The 25526-nt window shown below is 37.0% G+C and overlaps 1 protein-coding gene across 1 annotated transcript in view; it reads left to right on the plus strand.

Moving 5' to 3' along the window:
* Positions 1–24876, plus strand: part of LOC105998733 (vomeronasal type-2 receptor 116-like) — a 38974-nt gene extending 14098 nt beyond the window's left edge. Inside the window, 5 exon segments of the mRNA XM_013033524.1 lie at positions 9011–9299; positions 10170–10976; positions 14511–14738; positions 15435–15558; positions 23954–24876. Of these exon segments, the coding sequence (XP_012888978.1) occupies positions 9011–9299; positions 10170–10976; positions 14511–14738; positions 15435–15558; positions 23954–24876 (2371 nt within the window).
* Positions 24877–25526: the final 650 nt, after the last annotated feature.

Here is a 25526-nt window from a genome sequence, read left to right on the forward strand (position 1 = left end):
CCCATGAATGCCTTTAGTGATCTTTGTGTATTCTCATCCTGCTCTCTCTATTCCTGTATTACTCTTTGCTTGCTTAGCTTCCTCCTGTTCATGCCATTGCTGTAGTTCTCTTTGAGTGTTCTCAGCCTGTTCACGCCATTCCTGCCTTTCTCTTTGAGTATTCTCAAGCTGCTCACGCAAATCCTGTATCAGTTTTTGAGTGGCTTCCTCACACTAGTGATATTCTTGTGTAAACCTTTGGATTGCTTCCTCTCTCTCCCTATCATGCTCATACAGAGTCCTTTGTAGGTTTTCAATGTTTTCCTGCATTGACCTTTTGTTTGCCTCCTCTCTCTCCCTATCACGCTCATACAGAGTCCTTTGTAGGTTTTCAGTGTTTTCATTTATCATGTTTGCCAGCAGTGTTTGTAGAGCTATTTGGGAACTCTCCTCTGGATTATTCTTGATCTGTTATGTCCCCTGATTATCATGAGTGGTAGTTGAGATACTTCGACTTGCCATTTTTCTTGTGTTTTTCCGGCTTACTCTGCCCATTTGGGGTGAAAACAGCACGTTTTGTGCTAAAACACTATCTTAAGGCAAGCATCAACCAAAGTCTGAATTTGCACAGTCAATAGTCTGCAGATACAATCTAACTCATCAGAAACATCTATTCAACATCAAGCAACTATATATTAATGGGCTACGAACCACAAAGAAGAATTTGGAAAACTAGAAATTATTAGGGTTAGGGAGAAATGTGGGTAAAAAATAGGAATAGAATGATGTGGGAATGCACAGGGAGAGTTAACTTAATTAAGTCCTAATCTCGAAGCAGGAAATAGATTAGATAGGATGAAAGTAGAGAGAGAGAAAAAAGAAGAAAGAGAAAGGGAAAAAAAAGAGACCAGAAAAAATAGAAAAGCAAAAATTAAATGTATTGTGCAGGAACAAAAACAAATATTCAGAGAAGAACGTGAATATAATGAGAGAAAGGGAGGGAGATAAAGGAGATGTGAAAAACTTAAAAATAAAAATACTTAAAATATTATATAGGTATAAAGAGGTAGTACTGTTATTAAGTAATTTAAGTCTCAGAGGTTTTGAATTGAGTAATAAATTTGTGGATTAAGTGTGTACACAATGGGGGATAGGGTCTAATAATCAACTACGGGTTTTTCTGAGGATGTGCAGAACAACAATTAAGTCACATAAAGAAGAACAAAAGAGAAGAAAAGGTGAAAATGATAAGAAAGAAAAAAAGATCAGAAGTTCAGTAGAGCTAAACATAAAACAAAAAGCATTTTTTTAAAAAAAGAAAGAAAAAAAAGAAAGAAAAACGCACACACACATGTATCCCTAAAATAAAAATTGTAAGAGGAAAAAAAAGTTACTGGAAAACTTTTTTTTCAAAAAAGGTAAAAATTAAAAATTAAAAAAAATTTTAGAAAAGAAAAAACATTTTTTTTTAAATAAAAGGTACAAAAGAAGAAGAAGAAGAAGTTCTTTGATTTTTTTTGGGAGGGTTGGGAAAAATCCTGTATCTCCCTTTTGTCCGTAACCAGCCTCTTGTTGGAGTCTCTGGTCTGCTTGTAGTCCTGTGGCTTGGTTGGTTTCTTAAGTCAGTTTGAACAGGAAGAAAAATGCTCTGTTTTACCCAGGATTTTGCCATCCTCCTCCCAGGGTAGTTCAATTGGAATGAGGTCTGCTTTGAGTATCACAAAAGAGGGAGATGGCTTTTTCCTTAAGTTTGGAGATGCTGTGATGAGGCTAGGTTCTGGGTAGAGTTGAGGCCTTTCAGCAAACAGTAGCTTTACCCAGGGGCTAGTTTGTGAGAAACTTACAGAGCTCAGGCTGGAGCCACTCACAGGGTTTATGTTTACTGAATTTCAATTGATTGTAAAGGCTGCTAAAGCGGGGGGTGGGGTGGGGGCAGCCTCTGACTCTGATTACCCAGTGAAGAAACCACTCCTAGGGCTGGCGCCCGAGCTGGGTGACTTTTCCTTGAGTGGAGCTGAGTCTGGCAGGTCAGCTTAGGTTCTTGTGTCCTGCTAAATGGCTCTAGTTTTCTTCCAAGGCCTGAGTTGGAGCTAGCAGCTCTGCCGAGCTTTGTCGGTATCTAAGATGGAGATCTCCGGTACTGAGTGTGGGGGGGGGAGGAAGGGGTGGCCTTTCCTCCTCTGCTCCCTGAGAAGCAGTGAGGACTTCAGGCTTCTAGTCATGCCAAGTCTTGGTTCCTGGGTCGTCTCTGGTCTGCGAACTGCAGGATGAAGATATCTGCTCCTTGTCGGTTCTTGCTGGTGTTGAGTAGAATCCGCTCACCCATCTGGCTCCTTCGTCCCGGACTCTCTGTGATTCAGGTATGGCAGGTTCGGCCACCGCGGCTGCTGGCAAGGGCTCAGATCTGTCTCCTTGCCTGGATTTTCCCTCTCTGGCCTAACTCTCTGTCCTGTGATGGCACACTTGGTGTGATTCTCTGGCTTAGGACTGTTCACTGGAACTCTAAAACTGCTTTCTAGGTGAGAGCTTGTTTAGCCTCCAGATTCTCCTCTGCCATCTTCCCCGCATGTTGAACACTATTTTTACAGTTAAAACACATACAAAAATACATTCTCTTCATTTAAGCAAAGGTTTCCTTATATTTGTGCTTTTCTTATATTGATAGATTCAGGTATTTTTATTTTCATTTGTTTCAAGGATGTTTATTTCTTGAAATTTGCCTTGAAGACAATTTATTTAATCATGAATTAGCCATTAATTATAATGAATACTTATTTAATTAACTTAATTATGGTTGAAAAACAATTCTTTTAATTTTTATGTTGTGTACGTATTTTTTTGTTAATGTCTAGCCTTCCTACAGTGTGATCTACATGTGTGCTTACAATATTTTCAGTATTTAAAAAATCTGTCTTTGTATCTTAACCCATGATCTCCCTTGGAGAACATTCAGTATGTTTATGAGAGATGCTTTATTCAGAAGTTGGGTGAAATGTTCTCTAGGTGTATATGAGCCTCACTTGATCAAGGGTGAAATTTAACTCTGACACCTCCCTGTTGATTTTGTCTGATCACTACACAAAACTATTATTGTATTGAGGACTATCTCAAATCAAGTAATATAATTAGTTAATTATTCAATAGTGTGTAAGTACACATTAAGAATTGCTATGCTGGGCTGGGAAGGTGACTCAGTGGTAGAGTGCTTGCCTTGCATGCATGAGACCCTGGGTTCCATTCCTCAGCACCACATAAGCAGAAAAAGCCGGAAGTGGTGCTGTGGCTCAATTGGTTGAGCACTAGCCTTGAGCTGAAGAGGTCAGGGCTAGTGCCCAGGCCCAGAGTTCAGGCCCCACAACTGACCAAAATAGATAAAGAAAGAAAGAAAGAAAGAAAAAAACTGCTATGTCATCTTGTTGATTTGGTCCCTTCCTCATTTCATTACAAACTTTTCATTTTTGTTGCTTTGATTAAAGTCTATCTAATATGATGTGTTATGGATATTTCTGCTTCTTTTTAGTTTTATTTGCATTGACTACATTAATCCACTCATTTTTTACAGTCATTGGGGTACATTAATGGTAAAGTGAGTTTCTTTGAATCAACCTATTGTTTGGCCTTGAGTTTTTACTCATTCAGTTTTTGTAGCACTTATTGGTCGAATTTCCTGCATTTTCACTTCCGGTCATTGTTGACAGATCACTTCTCATCACTGCCCTTATGTAACTTGTTCTTCCAGGTTTATTGAAGCCTCTTCCACTCTTTCTCCTTTTAGAGACTTCAGTGGTTATTGAGTTCAATAGCAGTGTGTATTGACTTCTGAATTATGAATTTTCATGTCTATTATAGAGTCTGTGGTACTTAGGGGCACTAAAAATAGATGACAGCAGGGTATTTTGGAATGGTGACAATTAGCTGTCATGAGGATGAAAGAAAAAGAGAAAATGCACATGTACAAGTAATAAGGACTATGATCACAGTCCATAAGTGAATGTACAGAAATGTTATAATGAAATCCTTCATTTAAATTTTTAATGAAAACTTAATATTTTAAGATAAAATAGTAAAGACAAAATCTGCAACTACATTGTATCCCTCCTATATTGTAATATTTGATATACAATTTTACATGGTCATATAGTAATTACTAGTTATATTAATAATTGTTCTCTCTCTATATGAATTATTTGTACAATTTGCTAGCACGTTTATAATGTTAGAACATTCTCAGCTCACAGGTATAGTCACTAGTCACTCTTACCAGTAAGTTTTATACATTTTTGTATATTTTTTTGTCCATGAACGGTTCAGTGTTTTCAAGTATAAACTTACTTTAGTATTTCTTGTAGATTAGGTTTGGTGGAGATATGTTCTATTAACTGTGCTGATCTGGTAGCATCTTTATTTTGTCTTCACTTCTAAAGGGCATCTTTGATAAGTACAGTATTCTTTTTTATATGTTTTTATTGTAAAAATACTGTACAGAGGGGTTATAGCTATATGAGTAAGGTAATGAGAACATTTTCTATCAAGCATAGTTACCTCCTTTGATTTTTCCTCTACCATCCCTTTCCTCCCCACCTCCCAAAATCCTCCCTCCCCCTGAAGTTGTAAAGTTCTATTTCAACATAGTGTCTTGTACATCTCATTGTTACAATGGGTTAACCTGTATCCTTATTTGAACATTTTATTATTTCTCATTCTCTCCCCAAATTAGAAAAATGTACATACAAGATGCAGGGCACCGATGTCAAATTCAGTGAAAATAAGGGTTATACCATGGGGGAAGAACATACAAGAGAAACAAAAAAAATCACATAGTACATTTTAAATACAATGAAAACAATAGCAAGGAAGAAAATACCCATTTGTCCTTATCTTGAGGTTCATTTCACTTATCATCTTATATGGTCATATGTACATAGCTTTTGACCTTTTCTACTTGTCCTAGACTTATATTAGTTATTGCAAATAAAGGAAACCTATGGGACCTGGCTTACTTCATTTAATATAATTTTTTGCAAGTCTTTCCATTTCCTAACAAATGATGAGATGTCATTCTCATTCTCTTGATGGAGGCACAGAATTCACACACACATATAATTCATATATATACATACATACATACTTATATGTATATACCAAATTTTCTTGATCAATCCATCTACTGAGGGGCATCTGGGTTGGTTCCATATCTTAGCTATGGTAAATAATGCTGCAATAAACATAATCGTGCTGGTAGCTTTAGTGTGGTCTTGTTTGTAAACATTTGGGTGAATGCCCAAAAGTGGGATTGCTCTGGGTCATTAGGGAGCTCTATGTGGAGTCTTTTGAGGAGCTTCCATACTGCTTTCCAAAGTGGTTGAACAAGTTTACACTCCTACCAACAATGTAGTAAGGTTCCCTTCTGTCGACATCCCCTCCAGCATCTGTTGTCATTAGAGATCTTGATTATAGCCATTCTAACTGGGGTGAGGTGGTATCTCAATGTTGTTTTGATGTGCATTTCTTTTATAGCTAGGGAGGTTGAGCATTTCTTCATGTGTCTATTGGCCATCCTTCTTTCCTCTTCAGAGAAGTTTCTCTTTAAGACTTTTTTTAAAATTGTGAAAATACTGTACAGAGGGGTTACAATTACATGGGCAAGGTAATGAGTACATTTCTTATGAAGTATTATTGCCTCCTCCTTTGTTTCCCCTTCTCATCCCTTCCCATATCTCCCCTCCTATGCCCGCCCACCTTTGGCAAAGTTGTAAAATTCGTTTTTCAGCATAACGTCTTGTACATCTCATTGTTACCATGTATCCCTATTTAAACAATTTGTTTTTTTCCCTTCCCCTCCCCAAATTATAACAACATCAAATACAGTGAAAACAGGGGTTATGCCACAGGGGAGGGACATACAAACAACAAAGAATTCATCTTATAAATATGTTGGAAACAATCGTATGGAAGAAAACACATTTGAATTCTTATCTTAGGGTTCATTTCACCTAACATCAACTTATCTGACCTTTTCTGCTTGTCTCAGACATATCCTAGTTATTGCAAATAATGGAAACCATGGGACCTATGTTTCTTTGGGCCTGGCTTACTTCACTTAATATAATTGTTTTCAAGTCTTTCCATTTCCTAACAAATGGGGCAATGTCATTCTTTCTGATGAGGTATAGAATTCCATTGTGTATATATACCACATTTTTTGATCCATTCATCTACTGAGGGTCATCTGGGTTGGTTCCATATCTTAGCTATGGTAAATAATGCTGCAATAAACATAGTTGTGCTGGTAGCTTTAGTATGGTCTTGTTTGTGATCATTTGGGTAACTGTCCAAAAGTGGGATTGCTGGGTCATAGGGGAGCTCTATGTGGAGTCTTTTGAGGAACCTCCATACTACTTTCCAAAGTGGTTGAACAAGTTTACATTCCCACCAACAATGCTGTAAGGTTCCCTTCTGTCCACATCCACTCCAGCATCTATTGTTATTAGATTTCTTGATTATAGCCATTCTAGCTGGGGTGAGGTAGTATCTCAATGTTGTTTTGATTTGCATTTCTTTTGTTTGGGTTTTTTTAACTGTATTTTTTGTCTTTTCTTTTTTGGTACTGGGGATCGAACCCAGGACATTGCACTTGCTAGGCAAGCGCTTTGCCACTGAGCTACATCCCAGTCCTGCATTTCTTTTATGGCTAGGGATGTTGAGCATTTCTTCATGTGTCTATTGGCCATCCTTCTTTCCTCTTCAGAGAAGTTTCTCTTTAAGTCTGTATTTATTGGGCAGTTGTTTCTTTGAGGATTTGTTGTTGGGGGATTTAACTTTTTGAGTCTAAGTATATTTTATATATGAGATCCTTGTCCTTTGTATGGCTAATGAAGACCTTCTCCCAATTCCAAGGCTATTGATCTTGCTAGCTATGTTCTTTGCCATGCAGAAGCTCTGCAGTTTCATGCAATCCCATTTTCCAACTTTTCTTTGATTTTTTGTGTTTCTGGGTCTTTATTAAGAAAATTTTGGCCTGTGCCAAAGACCCCTAGAGTTTCTCCTATTCCTTCCTGTAATAATTTCAGGGTGTCTACTTTGACTTCGAGGTCTTTGATCCATTTGGAGTTGATTCTGGTTCAGGGTGATATATAAGGATTTGGCTTTCGTTTTCTACAGGCATCTTACCAATTTTGCCAGCATCATTTACCGAAAAGGCTGGTTTTCTTCCATTCTATTTTTTTAGCTCCCTTGATAAGTACACTATTCTTGGTGGATAATTTATATAATTCTTTGCCTTCAGTACTGTAAAGATCTCCTGCCATTCCCTCTTGGCTTGCATTGATTCTATGGAATCAGCTTTTAGTGAAACAGGGGCAAATCTATGTGTTATGGGTTCCATTTCTCTTCTAATATAGAGAATCTTCTGTGTATGTTTTACTTGTGACAGTTTGACAATAAGACAGCTTGCTGTAGATATCATGTTAAAAATTTGAGGGCTGGGAAGATGGCTCAGTGGTAGAGTGCTTACCTTGAATGCATGAGGCAAGTACTGGGTTCAATTCCTCAGAACCACATAAGCAGAAAAAGCTAGAAGTGGTGCTGTGGCTCAAGTGGTACAGTGCTAGCCTTGAGCTGAAGAGCTGAGGGACAGCGCTCAGGCCCAGAGTTCAGGCACCATGACTGACACACACACACACACACACAAAATTGATTAACCTCTCATCTTTAGATATCTTACATTTCTGGGGCTAGGGGTTTAGCCCAGCAGAAGGGCGCCCGCCTGGAGTGCGCAAGGCCCTTGGTTTGGTCCTCAGCTCTGGAAAAAAAAGCTACAATAGATATCTTACATTTCTATACTTGTCTACATTAGGAACTTCAAGTTCTGTCAATACTTACTAGAAAAAGTATTCAACTCTCTAGCTTTCTCAACCATTTATTGAATCCACAAAACATCATTATTTGCTTTTTAAAATACTGTTATCAACTTTTGACAAAATGTTTTTCACCTGTCTTCATCCTTGCTTCAGTTTACTTTTCCATATGTGTATAATAAATCATATTTTCTTCAAACTCTAACTTCACTAACATAAGAGGCATCATTGTGATTTCAAATATGCATACAGTATAAGTTGAGTAAGTTCATCCTCTCATTTGTATATCCATTTTGCCTCCATTGTTTCTTGTTTGAACAATATGTGTTGATTTCACCAATTTCTTTAGAATGTGTGTACAAGTACACACACACCCTTGCATACACAGATATGACACAGAGAAAGAAGGTACTTTGATCCTCTTTCTTCCTCTTCATCCTTTAATTTTTAGTATCTCAATCTAAATACATTGGGAAGGGAGTAACGATCATTACATTTTATCATGGCAGCCTTGGAACTGGGATTTCAGTGTAAAGCTTGTTTAACATTCTCATCTCTCTTGTTGGAAGTTCCTCACTCCTATAATCAGCTTCTTGGAGTTGGATGCATCCCTTATGTTGCATAAATAAGAACAAAATTCCCTGATATTTGAGCTCTTATTCTGGCTGATATTTCAGGAAGAGCTATTCAATATCTTTGGTCTGTGAGCACACCTTACTATAGAATATTTCAGAAATAGTACTTTGCTTCTGAAAATTGCTCTTAAACTGGACATTAGCTAGTTAGCTTGTACTGGCATATAAACACAGAACATATACTGGGTGACTCAAAAAATATCTATTTTTCACAGTAGTGGAGCTAGTTACCCCAAAATTAAGACAACAGAATTATTTGGTGTTTCATGAAAGCCTATTCCACGTTCAATGGATAACAACTTTTTGCTGTGGTGAATGTGGTAGAAGGGAACAGACAAGTTCTAAGTTTCTGAATATCATTCATGACAAATTTCTTTCATGTACTTTAACTAATCTTACATAGAAATATAAGGCAGTACATTCTCTTTAATTCCATTTGGGAGCACTATTTTAACATTTTCACTGGCAGAGAAACAGGCATTCAGTACATCAAAGCCCTAAGTTTTGAAGTACTCCTAAATTTCTATTTTCTTTATGCAGGTTTATCTTCAAGAACTATCAGTTTGTTTTGGCCTTGGCTTTTGCTATTGAGGAGATCAACAAAAACCCTGATCTTTTACATAATTTGACTCTGGGATTTGATATTTATGATGTTTACTTCGGAGCTTGGACAGTATTTAAGAACCCTTTCATTTGGCTCTTTGGGGAGGACAAAATTCCAAACTACTCCTGTATGAGAGACAGCAAGTCTATAGCAGTACTTACAGGACCCTCAGGAAAAACATCTGCCCAGATTGGGACATTGTTGGAACTCTACAGTTTTCTACAGGTGAGGGTGGGAGGAGTGGAGGCATATAAAAAATGTCTAATTTGGTGCCATTTCAGGTGTCAGAAGAGAATGATAAGAAGAGACTGGATTTTTGAACCTATCAAATTTTGTGATGTGAAAGAGTAAGTATTCAAAGATAGTGGGATATCTGTATTTTCATTGTTTGGAAAAGGGGATAAAAAAGTTAGAGCAGAAAAAGAGATTATTTGGAATTTTAGGCCTTACCAATAATTTTCTTTAAAAAAATCAGGAAACAGAAAATGACTTTAAAGGGTGAAGGTATGTTGAGTTGGGTGCTGGTGGCTTACACCTACAATCCCAGCTACATATGAAACTTTTATCTCCAATTAATCAGCAAAAAACAGGAATAGAATCTGTGGCTTAAGTGGTAAGAACAACAGCCTTGAGGGAAAAAGATAAGGAAGTATATGAAACCATGACTTTATGCCCCTGTAGTGGTGTGCAATCTCTCTCTCTCTCTCTCTCTCTCTCTCTCACACACACACACATACACACACACACAGTATTTTCTTTTTTTGTATGTTTTTTTTATTGGCAAAATCCTGTAAAGGAGGAGGCAACAATGCTTGATAAGAAATGTACTCATTACCTTGCCCATGTAATTGTAACCCCTCTGTGTGGTATTTTCACAATTAAAAAAAGAAAGGAAATGGGTAGGGCTGATATATATGGAGGAGTTAATAGAAACAGTGACAAAAATTGATATGTTGAACCCTATATTTAGGAAGAAACTGATACAAAAACCTAACTTATACCTACTTCAATTGGTTGCTTAATATATATCAAGATTGAGATTGTGATGGATGGCAATCTTCCATTCATGGAACATCCAATTTTCTTTCCCTTTAGCTTAACTTTGGGCCTTTTGATCATGCCCTGAGTGACAATGACAAGTTTCCTGCTCTCTATCAGATGGCCCCAAAGGATACAACGATAGCCATGGCCATGGTCTCCTTACTGCTTCACTTCAACTGGAACTGGGTGGGATTGTTGACCTCAGATGATGAGAATGGTTTGTGGTTTCTTCCTGAACTGAAAGAAGAGATGGCCAAGAACACAGTTTGTGTAGCCTTTGAGCTAGTGATGCCAAACCATGCCCTGTCACATGTATTGAAACTCATAGCAGTTTATAATGAGATTAATAAATCTTCAGCAAATGTCCTCATCATATATGGTGATAATGAATCCCTACTAGATTTAATGTTGTGTGTTGAACAATTTTTAATTACAGGTAAAATTTGTATCATGAATTCACAGTGGCATTTAACCACAAAAAGGAAATATTTCATGCTAGGCTCTTTCCATGTACCTCTCATTTTTTCACACCATCATGCAGAAAGTATTGGATTCACAGATTTTATAAGGGCAGTTAACCCTTCCAAATACCCAGAAGACTTTTACCTTGCTAGGTTGTGGTTTCTCTCTTTTAATTGTTCAGTTTCTGACTCTGACTGTGTGACATGGGAGAACTGTCCACATGATGCCTCCTTGGAATGGTTGCCTGGACACACTTTTGACATGGCTATGTCTGAAGAGAGTTACAATATCTACAATGCTGTGTATGCTTTGGCCCAGGCCCTCCACGAGATGCTTCTTCATCAAACAGAAATGACATTAATGGGAGATGGGGAAGGGATGGTGCCTTCCCTAGCACAGGTAATGCTTCTGTGTTGGATTTCACATACCATTGGCAAAATGACTTTCTAATAGTGTTTTTCACAGGATAAAATAAATATTTAAAATATTCTTAAAATCCAAGAAAACTTTGTTTCCATGTCCGTGGAGTACTCTAGACCTGTGTTCATGTTCTTTCAAAGAAAAACAGGCCTAAGATATAAATATAACTGAAAAGAAACACAAGTAAGTGGAAAGGATGAAGTATATGTTTCATGTTTCCACCATTTCTTTACATTATTTATGATCTCATGTTCACAGGTAATGCTTTAAAAATTGTAAAACCATCTTTCCGCTCCAAGTTTCTTACCAGCAAAAGATAATCTGCTCTTTCAATATCTAAACCCTGCTGAAAGTCTACACATTTCATAAATGATATTGATTAATTTCAGTTTAGGTATGACCAGTTTAGCAAACTGAAAGTCCTTGAACATTCATAACATTAGTGGTTATGGCTACTGTAACTAGGTAACTTCAAAGAATCTCATTTCATGTCTATTTCAGTGGATGTACTTTCTCTTGAAAATGGGTCTTGGCTTAAAGAGAGACTTCTCTGAAGAGGAAATAAGAATGGCCAATAGACACATGAAGAAATGCTCAACTTCCTTAGCCATAAAAGAAATACAAATCAAAACAACATTGAGATTCTACCTCATCTTAGTTAGAATGGCTATAATCAAGAATTTTAACAATAGATGCTGGAGGGGATGTGGCCAAAAGGGAAACCTTCTGCATTGGTGGTGGGAGTGTAAACTTGTTCAAATTCTCTGGAAAGCTGTATGGAGGTTCCTCAAAAGACTCCATATAGAGCTCCCTTATGACTCAGCAATCCCACTTTTCGGCATTTATCCAAAGGATCACAAACAAGGCTATACTAAAGCTACCAGCACAACTATGTTTATTGCAGCATTATTTACCATAGCTAAGATATGGAACCAACCCAGATGCCCCTCATTTGATGAATGGATCAAGAAAATGTGATATATATATGTATATATACATATATATGTATATATACATATATATCTCACATAGAATTCATATATATATATATATATATATGGATTCTATGCCTCCACCAGAAAGAATGGTAATGCTCCATTAGTTAGGAAATAGAAAAACTTGGAAAGAAATTATACTAAGTGAAGTAAGCCAGACCCAAGGAAACATAGGTCCCATGGTTTCCCTTATTTGCAATAAGGGAATAAAGGGAATAAAGAGAATAAGGATAACCTTACCAGACAAGTAGAAAAGATCAAAAGCTATGTACTTATAATGTACTATGTGATTTATTTTGTTTCTTTTGTATGTTCTTTCCTATTGTTATAAACCCTGTTTTCACTGTATTTGATTCTGGTATTCTCCATCTTGTATATACATTTTTCTAATTTGGGCAGGGGTGTAGAGAGCTGCGTGCAGCCGCACCTTAAAGATGGCGCCGGCTTCCGCCCTCAGCCTTCCCGATTGCCAGCGCTCTCTGTGGTAAACAACTCCTTATATGGCTAAGGCAAAGACTCTGGCTTGCTTCCGTGTACCTGGACCTATTGGTGGTTCCCACGTGGCGTATCAGGGTTGGCTACCCAGCGGGTACTTAAGGCTGTGTGGGATTCTCCCCGGGGTCAGAAGATTGCTCAAAGGTCCTGAATAAACTGTGGAGAGAAGAGCTCGGTGTTGCGTCTTCCTTGCTGGTTGAGGTGGTCGTGACAGAGGGGAAGGGAAATAACAAAATGCTAAAGCAAGGATACAGCGGACCCATTGTAACAATGAGATGTACAAGTCACTCTGTTAAAAATGAATTCTACAACTTTCGAGTGGAGGAGAAGGGAGGAGTTGGGGAATTGGGGAGGGAAGAGATGGTAGGGGAAAAACAAAGGGGGGGGTAACAATGCTCAAGAGGAAATGTACTCATTATCTTACTCATGTAACTGTAATCCCTCTGCACAGTTTCTTTAAAAAAAATATACTTAAAAAAAGAAAATGGATCTTGGGATCCGACCTGGCCTGACACAGTATCTGATACAACATATATTTTATTTCCCCATTGTCTCCCTTTTGTTCCACTTGTTTGGTTTCTTTCCACAGGCATTTAAAAAAATGATTAAAAATCATTATTGTAAAGGTGATGTACAGAGGTATTACAGTTACATAAGTCAGGTAATGAGTGTATTTCTTCTTGAACAGTGTCACCTCTTTCCTTGTCTTTTTTTTTCTCCCAGATTTCCCTCATGACACCCTCCCCAACAAGTTGTATAGATTTATCAAGATAATGTATAATCAATATCACTGTAGCATTTGTTCATCCTTTTCTCCATCATTTCTGTCCTTCTCCTTAAGCTCTTCCAAACAAATAACATATAAAAGGTACAGAAACAAAAAAAAAAACAGTGAAAAAGGAGAAAAAACACCAAAAAGCAAAATAACAAAAACCCTGTTTCCATTTCTTGGAATTCATTTTGATCAACATCATTTCATATCATCATATGCACATAGCTACTGAACTTTTGTGATCCTCTCATAAAAATATCCTGCTTTGCTCTCACTGTGTGTGTGTCTAGAATCCTGTAAAAGTTATCATGTCCAAGTGTATTTTTTTTGTCTTTTACCATCCAGTGTGTTTATTTGTTGATTTATAGGCATATTTTAGTTACAACAAATAAGGGAAACTGCGGAACTTAAATTTCTTTGGGTCTGGTTTACTTTGTTTAATATAATTTTATCCATGTCTTTCCATTTCCTTAAAAATGGTACAGTATTATTCTTTCTGAAGAAAGCAAAGAATTCCATTCTGTATATATGTATGTATATACCATACTTTCTTGATAGACTCATCCACTGAGGGGCATCTGGGCTGATTCCATACCTTGTCTATGGTTAGTTAATGCCTCATATATGGTCTATTGGAAAAATGCCCAGGAGTGGAATTATGGGGTCATCAGGAAGCTCTATTTTCAGTCTTTTGGGAAACCTCCATACAGCTTTCCAGATTGGTTGAACAAGGTTACATTGTTAGTTTTCTTGATAATGGCCATTCTAACTGGGATGAGGTAAAATATCAATCTGGTTTTAATTTGCATTTCTTTCTCTAGCCAGAGATGTTGAACATTTCTTGTGTCTACTGGTCATTCTTACACCTTCTTCAGAAAAGTCTCTTTTGAAACCTTTAGCCCATTTATTAATTGGGGTGTTATTTCTTGAGGATTTATTTTCGGAGGGTTTTATTTTTTGAGCTTTATGTGTATTTCAGATATTAGGCCCTTGTCTGACTTTCTCCTGTTCTGTGCACTATTTATCTTGACAGCTATATCCTTTGCCATACCCAAACTCTTCATGTAATGACACTTATCCATAGACTTTCTTTTTTTAATCCATAGACTTTCTTTTATTCCACTGGTTTGATGTCTGTTGATCTTTAATTATTATAAAGTAGGGTTTAAAGATAATGAAAGGCTTTGCTTCATTCAGATTTTCTCTCTTAATTCTTGGTTTCACTTCAACATAGCTATTTATGTCTTTTAGCTATATGCTTTTCTGAAGAAAACCCTATTTAAGAATCTTGCTGGAGACAAAGTGATTGTGGATGATAAAAGAAAATTAGAGCCACAGTATGACATTGTAAATATTTGGAATTTTCCAGAAGGTCTTGAACTAAATATGAAAGTAGGGAAATTTTCTCCATATGTGCTGGATGGTCATCAGCTGTCTTTGTCTGAAGATATGATAGAGTGGGCCATAGAAAGTATAGAGGTAGGTTGTATCTAATTGTCATGATCTGAACTAGATAGAACTACATACTTGTTGTGCTCACTAATGGCCCAGCATTATATATTTAATTATTTTCAACTTGAAAGAAATTGTCCTATTTATTGATTTTTGGATGGGAAAGACACAAAGGGACTTGATGGTTTGCTCATAAATGTTGACATATTTCTTATTATAAATATAAATGGCATGTTATAGCAGTTTTGTAACAGGAGGACAAAATATCCGAGTAATCAGTCATAAGCTTGAAAGTCTATCTCATGGAAACTGGAAAACAGACAGGAAGATATGATGGGCTTCTTTAACTTACAGCCTACTTTTAAGCTTTAGAGAGGATTATTCCTCCTTGCTCTTGACTGATGTGAAGGAGACAACAATAATGACATGAATTCAAAGAAGTTCCATAGGGCTAGGCACTAAGACTTACATTCTGACCATTAATCTCTATCTTTTAGAGGTACCACACTTCTCAATAGTTCAACAGACCAGAGATCAAGGCTGTAGAACATAAAACTTTGGTGATCATGTGATGTGGAATCTGTAACAGCATTCAATTAATTGACTGGACTTATATGCATAGAAATACTATGTTTACTAATCTGATTCTTTAAAACAATGGACTTTTTGGAATGTTAGGTAAAATTCTAAACAGTTACTAACATATATCTGATTTTTTCTCAGACTCCTCACTCTGTGTGCAGTGAGAGCTGTGTTCCTGGATTCAGGAAATCCTCTCAAGAAGGAAAGGCTGCTTGTTGCTTTGACTGCACTCCCTGCTCAGAGAATGAGATCGCTAATGGGACAGGTAAATTTATACTAGGGTGTCTCCAGTCCATGGAAGTCAAGATAAAAGTTATGTATTAGTCAAAGTCTTCCTTCTTTCCAATTACTAACTTGTGATAATGGATGATACTGGTCCTTTAGAAAACACAGATCATGGGTTTTGAATTATGTATAAGATTAATTTTTTGTTTCTTTTTTAAAAATATTTTTATTGTTATTGTAGAGGTGACATACAGAGGGGTTATAGTTACATAAGTCAGACAATGAGTACATAACTTTAAAAATTGTTATTGGAGAGTTAATATAGAGGTTATAGTTATATGAATCAGGTAATGAGTAATTCGTACAATTCTTTTTGAATTATCTCTCCCTCCATCTTTTATGTGCCCTCCCTTACCCTTTCAAATATTAACAAACAAAACAAAGGGAAAAGAAAACACAAAGGGCAACAATGGTAACTAACATATGTCTCTTGATTCCTTTTCCTGGAGTTCATTTCATAGAAGATTATTTTATAGGATCATCTGTGCATAGCTATTGAGCTTTTGTCAACACTTCTATGCATATCCTCCTTTGGCCTCAGTGTGTAAATGTACTAAATCATACATAATTTATCATGTCCCAGCATGTGTGGCTTCATATATATATATATATATATACATACATACATATATATATATAGACACTTAATCATTCAGTGTGTTTACTCATCATACACTTAAAGGCACATTATAGCTACACAAATGAGGGAAACCATTTCCCTTATTTGCAATTACTAGAATATGTCTGAGAAAAGGAGAAACAGTCAGATAAGTTGATGATAGGCGAAATGAACACCAGGATAAGTATTCAAATGTTTTTTCTTTCTTGTGATTGTTTCTAACATATTTATAAGATATTTATTTGTTGCTTTGTATGTTCCTCCCCCACAGTATAACCCCTGCTTTCACTATATTTAATGTCGTATAATTTGTGGAGGGGAAGGGAAAAAACAAATTGTTTAAATAGGGATACAGGTGAACCCATTGCAACAATGCGATGTACAAGACATTATGTCGAAAAACGAACTTTGCAACTTTGGCTCGGTGGGGGGATGGTTGGGGGAGGGGACAGGGCAACTGAGGGGGAGATGGGAAGGGATGGTAAAGGAAAACAAAGGAGGAGGCAACAATGCTTGATAAGAAATGCGCTCATTACCTTGCCCATGTAATTGTAACCCCTCTGTATGATATTTTCACAATAAAAAAATGAGGGAAACCATGCAGCCTATGTTTCTTTGGCTCTGGCTTACTTCACTTAATGTAATTTAATATAATTTTTTGCAAGTATTTTCATTTCCTTACATATGGTACAATATCATTCTTTCTAATGGATGAGTATAATGCCATTGTGTATATATACTACATTGTATTGATCCATTCATCTACTGAGGGACATAAAGGTTGATTCCCTATCTTGGCTATGGTAAACAAGGCTGTAATGAATATGGTTGTACTGAAGGGTGTCCATTGGATAAATGCCCAGGACAGGGATTAGTGGGTCATAGGGAAACTCTATGTTTTGTGATTTGAGGAACCTCCATACTGCTTTCAGAGTGATTGAACAAGTTTACATTCCAACCAACAGAGTAGCAGCATTCCCTTTCAGTCACATCCCTGGCCTGCATCTGTTATTGTTTATTTTCTTCATAATGGTAGTTCTAACTGGGGTGAGGTGGAATCTCAATGTTCTTTTTATTTGGATTTCATTTATTGTCAGTGATGTTGAACATTTTTTTCATGTGTCTACTGGCCATTCTTATTTCTTCTGAGAAGTCTCTCTTTTACCCTTCTGTAACCCATTTATTAAATGGGTTGTTTCTTTGAGTATTCGTTTTTTAGCGGTTCAAGTTTTTGAGTACTAAGTATATTTGAAGTATAACACCCTTGTCTAATGCATAGCTAGTGAAGATTTACTCCCATTCTGTGGGTTTTCTACTCATTTTGCTAGCTATGTCCTTTGCCATGCAGATGCTCTTCAGTTTAATGCAATCCCATTTACTCAAGTCCCTGATTCGTTGTGACTCTGGATCTTTATTTAGGAAGTTTTTCCTGCAACTAGAAGGCCTATGGTTTCCCTTACTCCTTCCTGTAATATTTTCAAAATATTTGGCCTTACATTGAGTGAGGTCTTTGACCAATTTAGATTTGATTCTGGCACAAGGTGATATATGAGCTTCAGTTTTCTGTACATAGATAACCAGTTCTGCCAGCACCATTGGTTGAAGCTTTCTTCCATTTTATGTTTTTGACTCCCTTACCAAATATTAGGTGATTAATTTCTCCATTTCCTTGAAGAAAGTTGTTGGGATTTTCATGGGTAATTCACTGAATTTGTATATTTCTCTGGGTAGAATTGCAATTTCTACTACGCTAATTCTTCTCATTCAGAAGCACGGGAAGTTATCCCATTTCCTTAAGTCTGCTTCCATTTCTTTTTTCAGAGTTTTAAAGTTTTCATAACTGATATCTTTCACATCTTTGGTTAAGTTAATTTCTAATTATTTTATTTATTTGAAGCTATTATACATGGAGTTGCTTTAATTATTTCAGCCTTACTCTTCTTATTGTTGGCACACAGAAGAGCTACTGAATTTTGTGGGTTGATTTTATAACCTGATACCTTGACACATTTTTGGATCACCTCAAGCAGCTTGAGAGATGCATGTAAAGGATTACATTGTCTTCTAAGAAATAGCCTTACTTCTTCTTACCCTATTTCAATCCCATTCCAGGACTATTTTGAAGAGGAGAGGAGAAGGAGACATCCATGTCTCATTCCTGATTTTAGAGGGAATGGTTTTAACTTTTCCCCATTAAGTATAATACTGGATGTAGAATTGTTCTCTATACCTTTTATTATACTGTGGAATGTTCCATGGATTTCTAGCTTTTCTAAAACTTTTAACTTAAAGGACTGTTCAATCTTGTGAAATGCTTTCTCTGCATCTTTGAGATAATCATTTGATTATTCTCCTTGCTCCTGTTGATATGTTGAATTACATAAATTGACTTGCACATATTGAACCAGCTTTGCAATCCTGGAATGAAACCTGTTTTTTCATAGCATATGATTTGGTGAGTTATTGAATTCATTTGGCCAGAATTTCATTGAGGAGTTTTGCATCAATCTTTATCAGGTATGAGTCTATAATCTTATTTCTCTGATGGGTCACTATCTGGTTTGGTGATGAACATTATGAACTTGGTAGTGACCTTTTCCTTTCTATTTTACTGAAGAGTTTGTGAGTTATCTTTTGAAAGCCTTATAGAATTTTGCTGTGAATTCATGTGGACTTGGGATTTTCTTGATTTGGAGGGTCTATATTGCCATTTCAATTTCATTACTTGGTATGGGGTATGGGTCTATTTGGTTGAGTTCAGTCTTGGTTCAGTTTGGAGACATCAACGTTCTCTAAGAAAGCCTCCTTTTCTCCCAGATTCTCAGATTTATTTTCATAAGTATTTTCAAAGTATTTCCTAAGAATATTCTGAATCTTGTATATTTCTGTTGTGATATTCCCACTTTCATCTCTGATTTTATTGAATTTGGTGTGTTCTCTCTTTCTCTTTTTTGTTGGTCATGGGGTCTGAACTCTAGGCCTGGGCACAGTCCCTCAGCTCTTCAGCTCACACTCTACCACTTGAGCCAGAGGGCCACTTCCGGCTTTTTTTCCTCTGCTTATGTGGTGCTGAGGAAGCGAACCCAGGGCCTCATGCATGCAAGGCAAGCACTCTACCACTAAGCCACCTTCCCAGCTCCATGTGCTCTCTTTTGTTAATTAAATTTGCTCAGGGTCTGTCAATTTGTTAATGTTTTCAAAGAATTGGCCCTTCTGTGAATTCCTCCTATGGGTTTTCTAAATATTCTAATACCTGTATTTCTGATTTAATTTTTTATTATTTGTTTCTGTCTATTGATTTGGGGTCTGCTTGGTGCCTGTTTTTCTTTTTTTAATTTTCAACTTATTTTTATTTATTTATTTTTTTATTGTGAAAGTACCGTACAGAGGGGTTACAATTACATGGGCAAGATAATGAATACATTTCTTTTTTAATTTTTAATTTTTTTAATTTTAATTTTTTGTGAACATACTGTACAGAGGGGTTACAATTACATGGGCAAGATAATGAGTACGTTTCTTATCAAGCATTGTTGCCTCCTCCTTTCTTTCCCCTTCCCATCCTTTCCCATGTTCAAGCCCCCCCAGCCAAAGTTGTAAAGTTTGTTTTTCGACATAGTTGTGCTACTAGCTATGGATCAAGAAAATGTGGTATATATACACAATGGAATTGTATGCCTCCATCAGAAAGAATGACTGCCCCATTTGTTAGGAAATGGAAAGACTTGGAAAAAATTATATTAAGTGAAGTAAGCCAGGCCCAAAGAAACATAGGTCCCATGGTTTCCCTTATTTGCAACAATTTGTTCCTATATTTCAAGCAGCTCGAGTTGCAGCATTAAAATGTTCAGTTTTTCTCCAATTTCTTGATGTGAGCACTCAGATCCATAAATTTTCCTCTGAGTACTGTCTTTGCTGTGTCCCAAAGGAGATTTTATTTTATGTGTTCATTTTGATCAAATTCCATAAATGTTTGAATTTTCTTTCTAATATCCTCGATGACCCACTAATCACTCAGCAGTGTGTTGTTCACTCTCCGTAAGTCTGAGAGTTTTCTGTGGTTCTTTTCTTTTTATTGTGAAAATACCGTACAATGGGGTTACAATTACATGGGCAAGGTAATGAGTACATTTCTTATCAAGCATTGTTGCCTTCTCCTTTGTTTTCCCTTCCCATCCCTTCCCATCTCCCCCACCCCCAGCCACCCTGTCCCCTCCCCCAACCATCCCCCCACCGTGCCAAAGTTGCAAAGTTCGTTTTTCGACATAATGCCTTGTACATCTCATTGTTGCAATGGGTCTACCTGTATCCCTATTTAAATGATTTGTTTTTTTTTCCCTTCCCTTCCACAAATTATACCAACATCAAATAGAGTGAAAATGGGGGTTATACCTTGGGGGAGGGACATACAAAACAACAAAGAAATATGTTAGAAACAATAACAAGAAAGAAAAAAACACATTTGAATCCTTATCTTGGGGTTAATTTCGCTTAATATCAACTTATCTGACTGTTTCTGCTGGTCATAGACATATACTAGTTATTGCAAATATGGGAAACCATGAGACCTATGTTTCTTTGGGCCTGGCTTACTTCACTTAATATAATTGTTTCCAAGTCTTTCCATTTCCTAACAAATGGGGCAATGTCATTCTTTCTGATGAGGTATAGAATTCCATTGTGTATATATACCACATTTTTTGATCCATTCATCTACTGAGGGGCATCTGGGTTGGTTCCATATCTTAGCTATGGTAAATAATGCTGCAATAAACATAGTTGTTCTGGTAGCTTTAGTGTGGTTTTGTTTGTGATCATTTGGGTAAATGTCTAAAAGTGGGATTGCTGGGTCATAGGAGAGCTCTATGTGGAGTCTTCTGAGGAACCTCCATACTACTTTCCAAAGTATTTGAACAAGTTTACACCCCACCAACAATGAAGTAGGGTTCTTGCTATTGAGCAGTACTCTTTTATTTTCTGCTGTGGTCTGATAGGAGGCAAGCAATGACTTAAATTTAAATTTTTTTTGCATGGATTTGCTTTGTGACCTAACATGATCTATTTTGGAGAATGTGCCATGGGCTGCTGTGTATTCTAATGCTGTTGGGTGAAATAGTCTGTAGATGTCTCTTAAATATAGTTGGTCTATATAATTATTTAGGTCTGTGTTGTCTTTGCTGTTTTTGCCTGGATGATCTCTCCAGAGGTGGCAATGATGTGCTGAAGTTGCCAACAATCAATATGTTTCGATCTATGTGAACCTTTAAGCCAAGGAGTATGTGTTTGATAAAGTTGGGTGCTCCAGCTTTTGATGCATATATATATTTAGAATTGCCATATTCTCCTGTAGTGGAGTTCCCTTTATTACTGATTTTAATTTGAAGACTATCTGATATTTGGATTACTACTCTGGCCAGTTTATTGAGGCCATTTGCTTGAAAGATTGTTTCCAATCTTTCACTTTGAGAATGTTAAGAATTTGTCTACTTTTGTCACCAAGAAGTGTCTCTTGTAAACTACATATGGACAGCAAGGCTGTGTCCCAGGATTCTTTCCTGGATAGCCACAGAAGGTGTGGGAAGAGTTTGGTTCTTTGCCTTTTTCTAAATGCTCCCTCCCTCTAAGGCAGAGGATCTGGTCTAGGTGCTTTGGGTCACCACAGGGAAATAGTCCTCCAATGGGCTACTTACAGATCCCTGAGCTGGTATTGAGCTACACAGTGGAGTCCTTGTGAGGCATCTCTATGCCTGTATATGGTGGGCTCAAACTCCTCATGTCACTCTCCCCCTTCTTGCATTGTCTGGTGCAGTATGGCTTCCACAATAGCTGCTCAGTAAGGGTGCACACACTGTTTCTGAAATCCTCACTGATTTCTTGCATTTCCATGGTGTGATTTTTTTCTGTACTAGAATGAGTCTCTGTTTAAAGTTTGATTGGTGGTGTTTCAGGAGTGTCACTCTCAATCTCTATGCTGCCTGGGGTAGTGCACTCTGACTGCAATTGTTAGCAGGGGTCCACACACTGTTTTTGAAATCTTCACTGATTTCTCTTCTTGCATTGCCGCGGTGTTTTTTCTTTTTCTGTACTAGAATGAGTCTCTGTTTAAAGTTTGATTGGTGGTGGTGGTTTAGGAGTGTCACTCTCAATCTCTATGCTGCCTGGGGTAGTGCACCCTGACTGCAATTGTTAGCCGGGATCCACATGCTGTTTCTAAAAACTTCACTGATTTCTGTTCTTGCCTTCCTATAGTGTGATTTCTTCTATAGTTGAATGAGTATCAGCTCAAAGTTCGATTGGTGTGGATCTCTTGAGGTGCCATGTGTGCTGGGACCCTAAATCTGTTTGGTCAGACACCTAGGCAGTTTACCTTTTGATGCCACCATCATCCCAGAAGAGATGGGGAAAGTTTGAAATTATGTGTTCTCAATTCTTCAACTCTTGCTCTTGAGGAATAGACTGTAAGTGTTATAACCACTTTGTTACTATTTTGACTAGAATATTTGCTGCTACGTTTATCATAGACATCAAATATAGTTCTTATTATAGTTTCACTTCCTCCTCTCGTTTGGTTTCAGGGTAATATCAAGATCATAGAATGTGTTATAAGGAATTTCTTCCAATTATATTCCAAACTAAAAAATGGGTTTTAGTCACAGTTTAATTCTGAGAACAATTCAGCAGTAAAACCATGACAAGCTTTTTATTACTGAACTCCATTAAAGTTATTTATTTTTGTTTTTTTTTGTGTCTTCCTAGTTTAGCACTGGAAAATGTACCATGTCATTTCTTCCATGTTATAAAGTTACTGACATGTCCTTTTCTTAAAGTATCTTTAATGATCTTTTATGTTTCTGCTTTCATGTGAGATGTTACTTGCTTCAGTCTTCTCTACCTTTTCTGTAGTCTTAAGACTTTTCCCTTTTGTTTTCCTCTTTGCTTTACTGATTATTGCTACTGTTTTAATTTTTTGTGTGTTTTTATTCTTGATTTATTTTACTCCTATTTCATTCATTCTACTAATTTTGGGTTTAGTTGTATTCTTGTTCCTTGAAATGCAGTTAAGATTCTTTAATATACAACTCTGTACAATGATTCCTAATGTTTCCTATTAAAACAATCAACTCGTGTGTATGGATGGGGTTGGGAAAATATGGGGAAGAACAATTAAAAGGATGATATTAAGATGCATTGTACTTATTAACTAACATGTAGCATTAATCCCCTTTGGACAATTACTTAGAGATAAAGAGGGAAATGTTTACTTTTACTACTTTTGCAATATACTTTGATTTTGCTCTTCTATTTTCATTTTTGTTATTTTTTTAATTTTTATTTTACCACTGATGGCTGAAAATAATTTTTAGATTTGATGTTTATGAAGATTTTCCCATGTGTACTGATAATTTCTAGCTTTACTACATTGGAGTCTCAAGGTAGGTTCAAGAAAATTTCAGTATTTTAAAGTTTTTGAGGCTGGTTTTGGTTCCTCTCCTATGATATATACAGGAAAATGTTCAATGTACAAACCTGGGTGAAAATAAAATGTTTTGTAAGTGTGACTCACTTGATCTAGGGTGAAATGTACTCATTACCTTGCTCATGTAACTAACAACTCTACAGTATTTTTACAATAAAAACAAAAATACTTAGTTTTATGATCAAGTACTGACATATCAGAATTACCTCTGGGTTAGGATTTCTCAATTTCCTTTTAAGTACTGAAAAATGACTAATGGTTCTTTGGCTTCCTCACCAGACATGGAGCACTGTGTGAAATGTCCCGATCATCAGTATGCCAACACAGAGCACAACCAGTGTCTCCTAAGAATTGAAAGTTTCCTCGCTTATGAAGAACCCTTGGGGATGGCCCTGGCTTGCATGGCTCTTTGTTTATCTACACTTGCAGCAGTTGTTCTTGGGGTCTTTGTGAAACATCAGAACACCCCCATTGTCAAGGCCAATAATCAGGCCCTCAGCTACATCCTGCTCATCTCCCTCATATTCTCTTTCTTGTGCTCCTTGCTCTTTATTGGCCGTCCCAACATGGTCACCTGCATTCTGCAGCAGACAACATTTGGAACTGTGTTCACTGTAGCAGTTTCTACTGTCTTGGCCAAAACATTGACTGTGGTTCTAGCCTTCAAAGTCACTTCTGCAGAGAGAAGGATGAGGTGGCTGCTGTTATCAGGAGCTCCTAATTTCATTATTCCCATCTGTACCCTTATCCAAGTAACTCTCTTTGTACTCTGACTGGGGTCTTCTCCTCCCTTCATTGACACAGATACACAATCTGAACATGATCATGTCATCATTCTCTGCAACAAGGGCTCCCTCACTGCTTTCTACTGTGTATTGGGATACCTGGTTTTCCTGGCCTTAGCCAGCTTCCTTGTGGCTTTTCTGGCCAGGAATCTGCCTGATGCCTTTAATGAAGCCAAGTTCCTGACCTTCAGCATGCTGGTGTTTTGCAGTGTGTGGCTCACCTTCCTGCCTGTCTACCACAGTGCTAAGGGGAAGATTATGGTGGCTGTGGAGGCCTTCTCTATCTTGGCCTCCAGTGCAGGGCTCCTGGGTTGTATCTTTGCTCCCAAGTGCTACATCATCTTGTTAAGGCCAGAGAGAAATTTTCTGCATGGCTTCAGGGACAAAACATATACTGGGAGAAATAAGCCCTCTTAGGATGACACTTATATGTTTGTTTAAATTTACAGAAGGTCTAGATTAAATCTACATTTTTTCCTTTAGATGTTAAGATATACTGTGGGAATCACCTCATTGAAGAAGTGACTCTTACTCATTTCTTTAGTAATGGTAGCGTCTAAGTTGTAGCCAGAGCCAGTTAAATTTGAATTTCATTCTGTATATCTTTGGTTCCTATTTCCTTTGCACTTAGTTCCAACATCTCTAATGTAATATTTTCACTGTTGACCTGTTTCCCAATTTTGCTTTCTTAATCATTTGTCTAAAATTAGTTTTTTGGTATCAGTCATCTGGTTTTAACTTAAAGCCTGGGTACTGTCCCTGTTTTTGTTTTGTTTTTCTGAAGGCTAGCGCTTTACCACTTGAGCTACAGCTCCACTTTTGGCTCTTTTGTTGTTAGTTGTAGATAAGAGTCTTGTGGACTTTCCTGCTGAGGCTGGCTTCATGCTGTAATCGCCATTATCTCAGTTTCCTGATATTTTAAAGTATGTTAACATCTTGTCTGTATATCATTATGCTGCTTAATCATCAAATACATTTCATTAATATTTTCTGCTTAACAAAGTTCCATGTTTTCCCATACTCATTAATGTATTTTAAATTCACACATCTGCCTTTTGCAGCATTCC

Source organism: Dipodomys ordii, unplaced genomic scaffold, assembly GCF_000151885.1.
Source record: "Dipodomys ordii isolate 6190 unplaced genomic scaffold, Dord_2.0 Scaffold171, whole genome shotgun sequence".
NCBI classification, from domain to species: Eukaryota; Metazoa; Chordata; class Mammalia; order Rodentia; family Heteromyidae; genus Dipodomys; species Dipodomys ordii.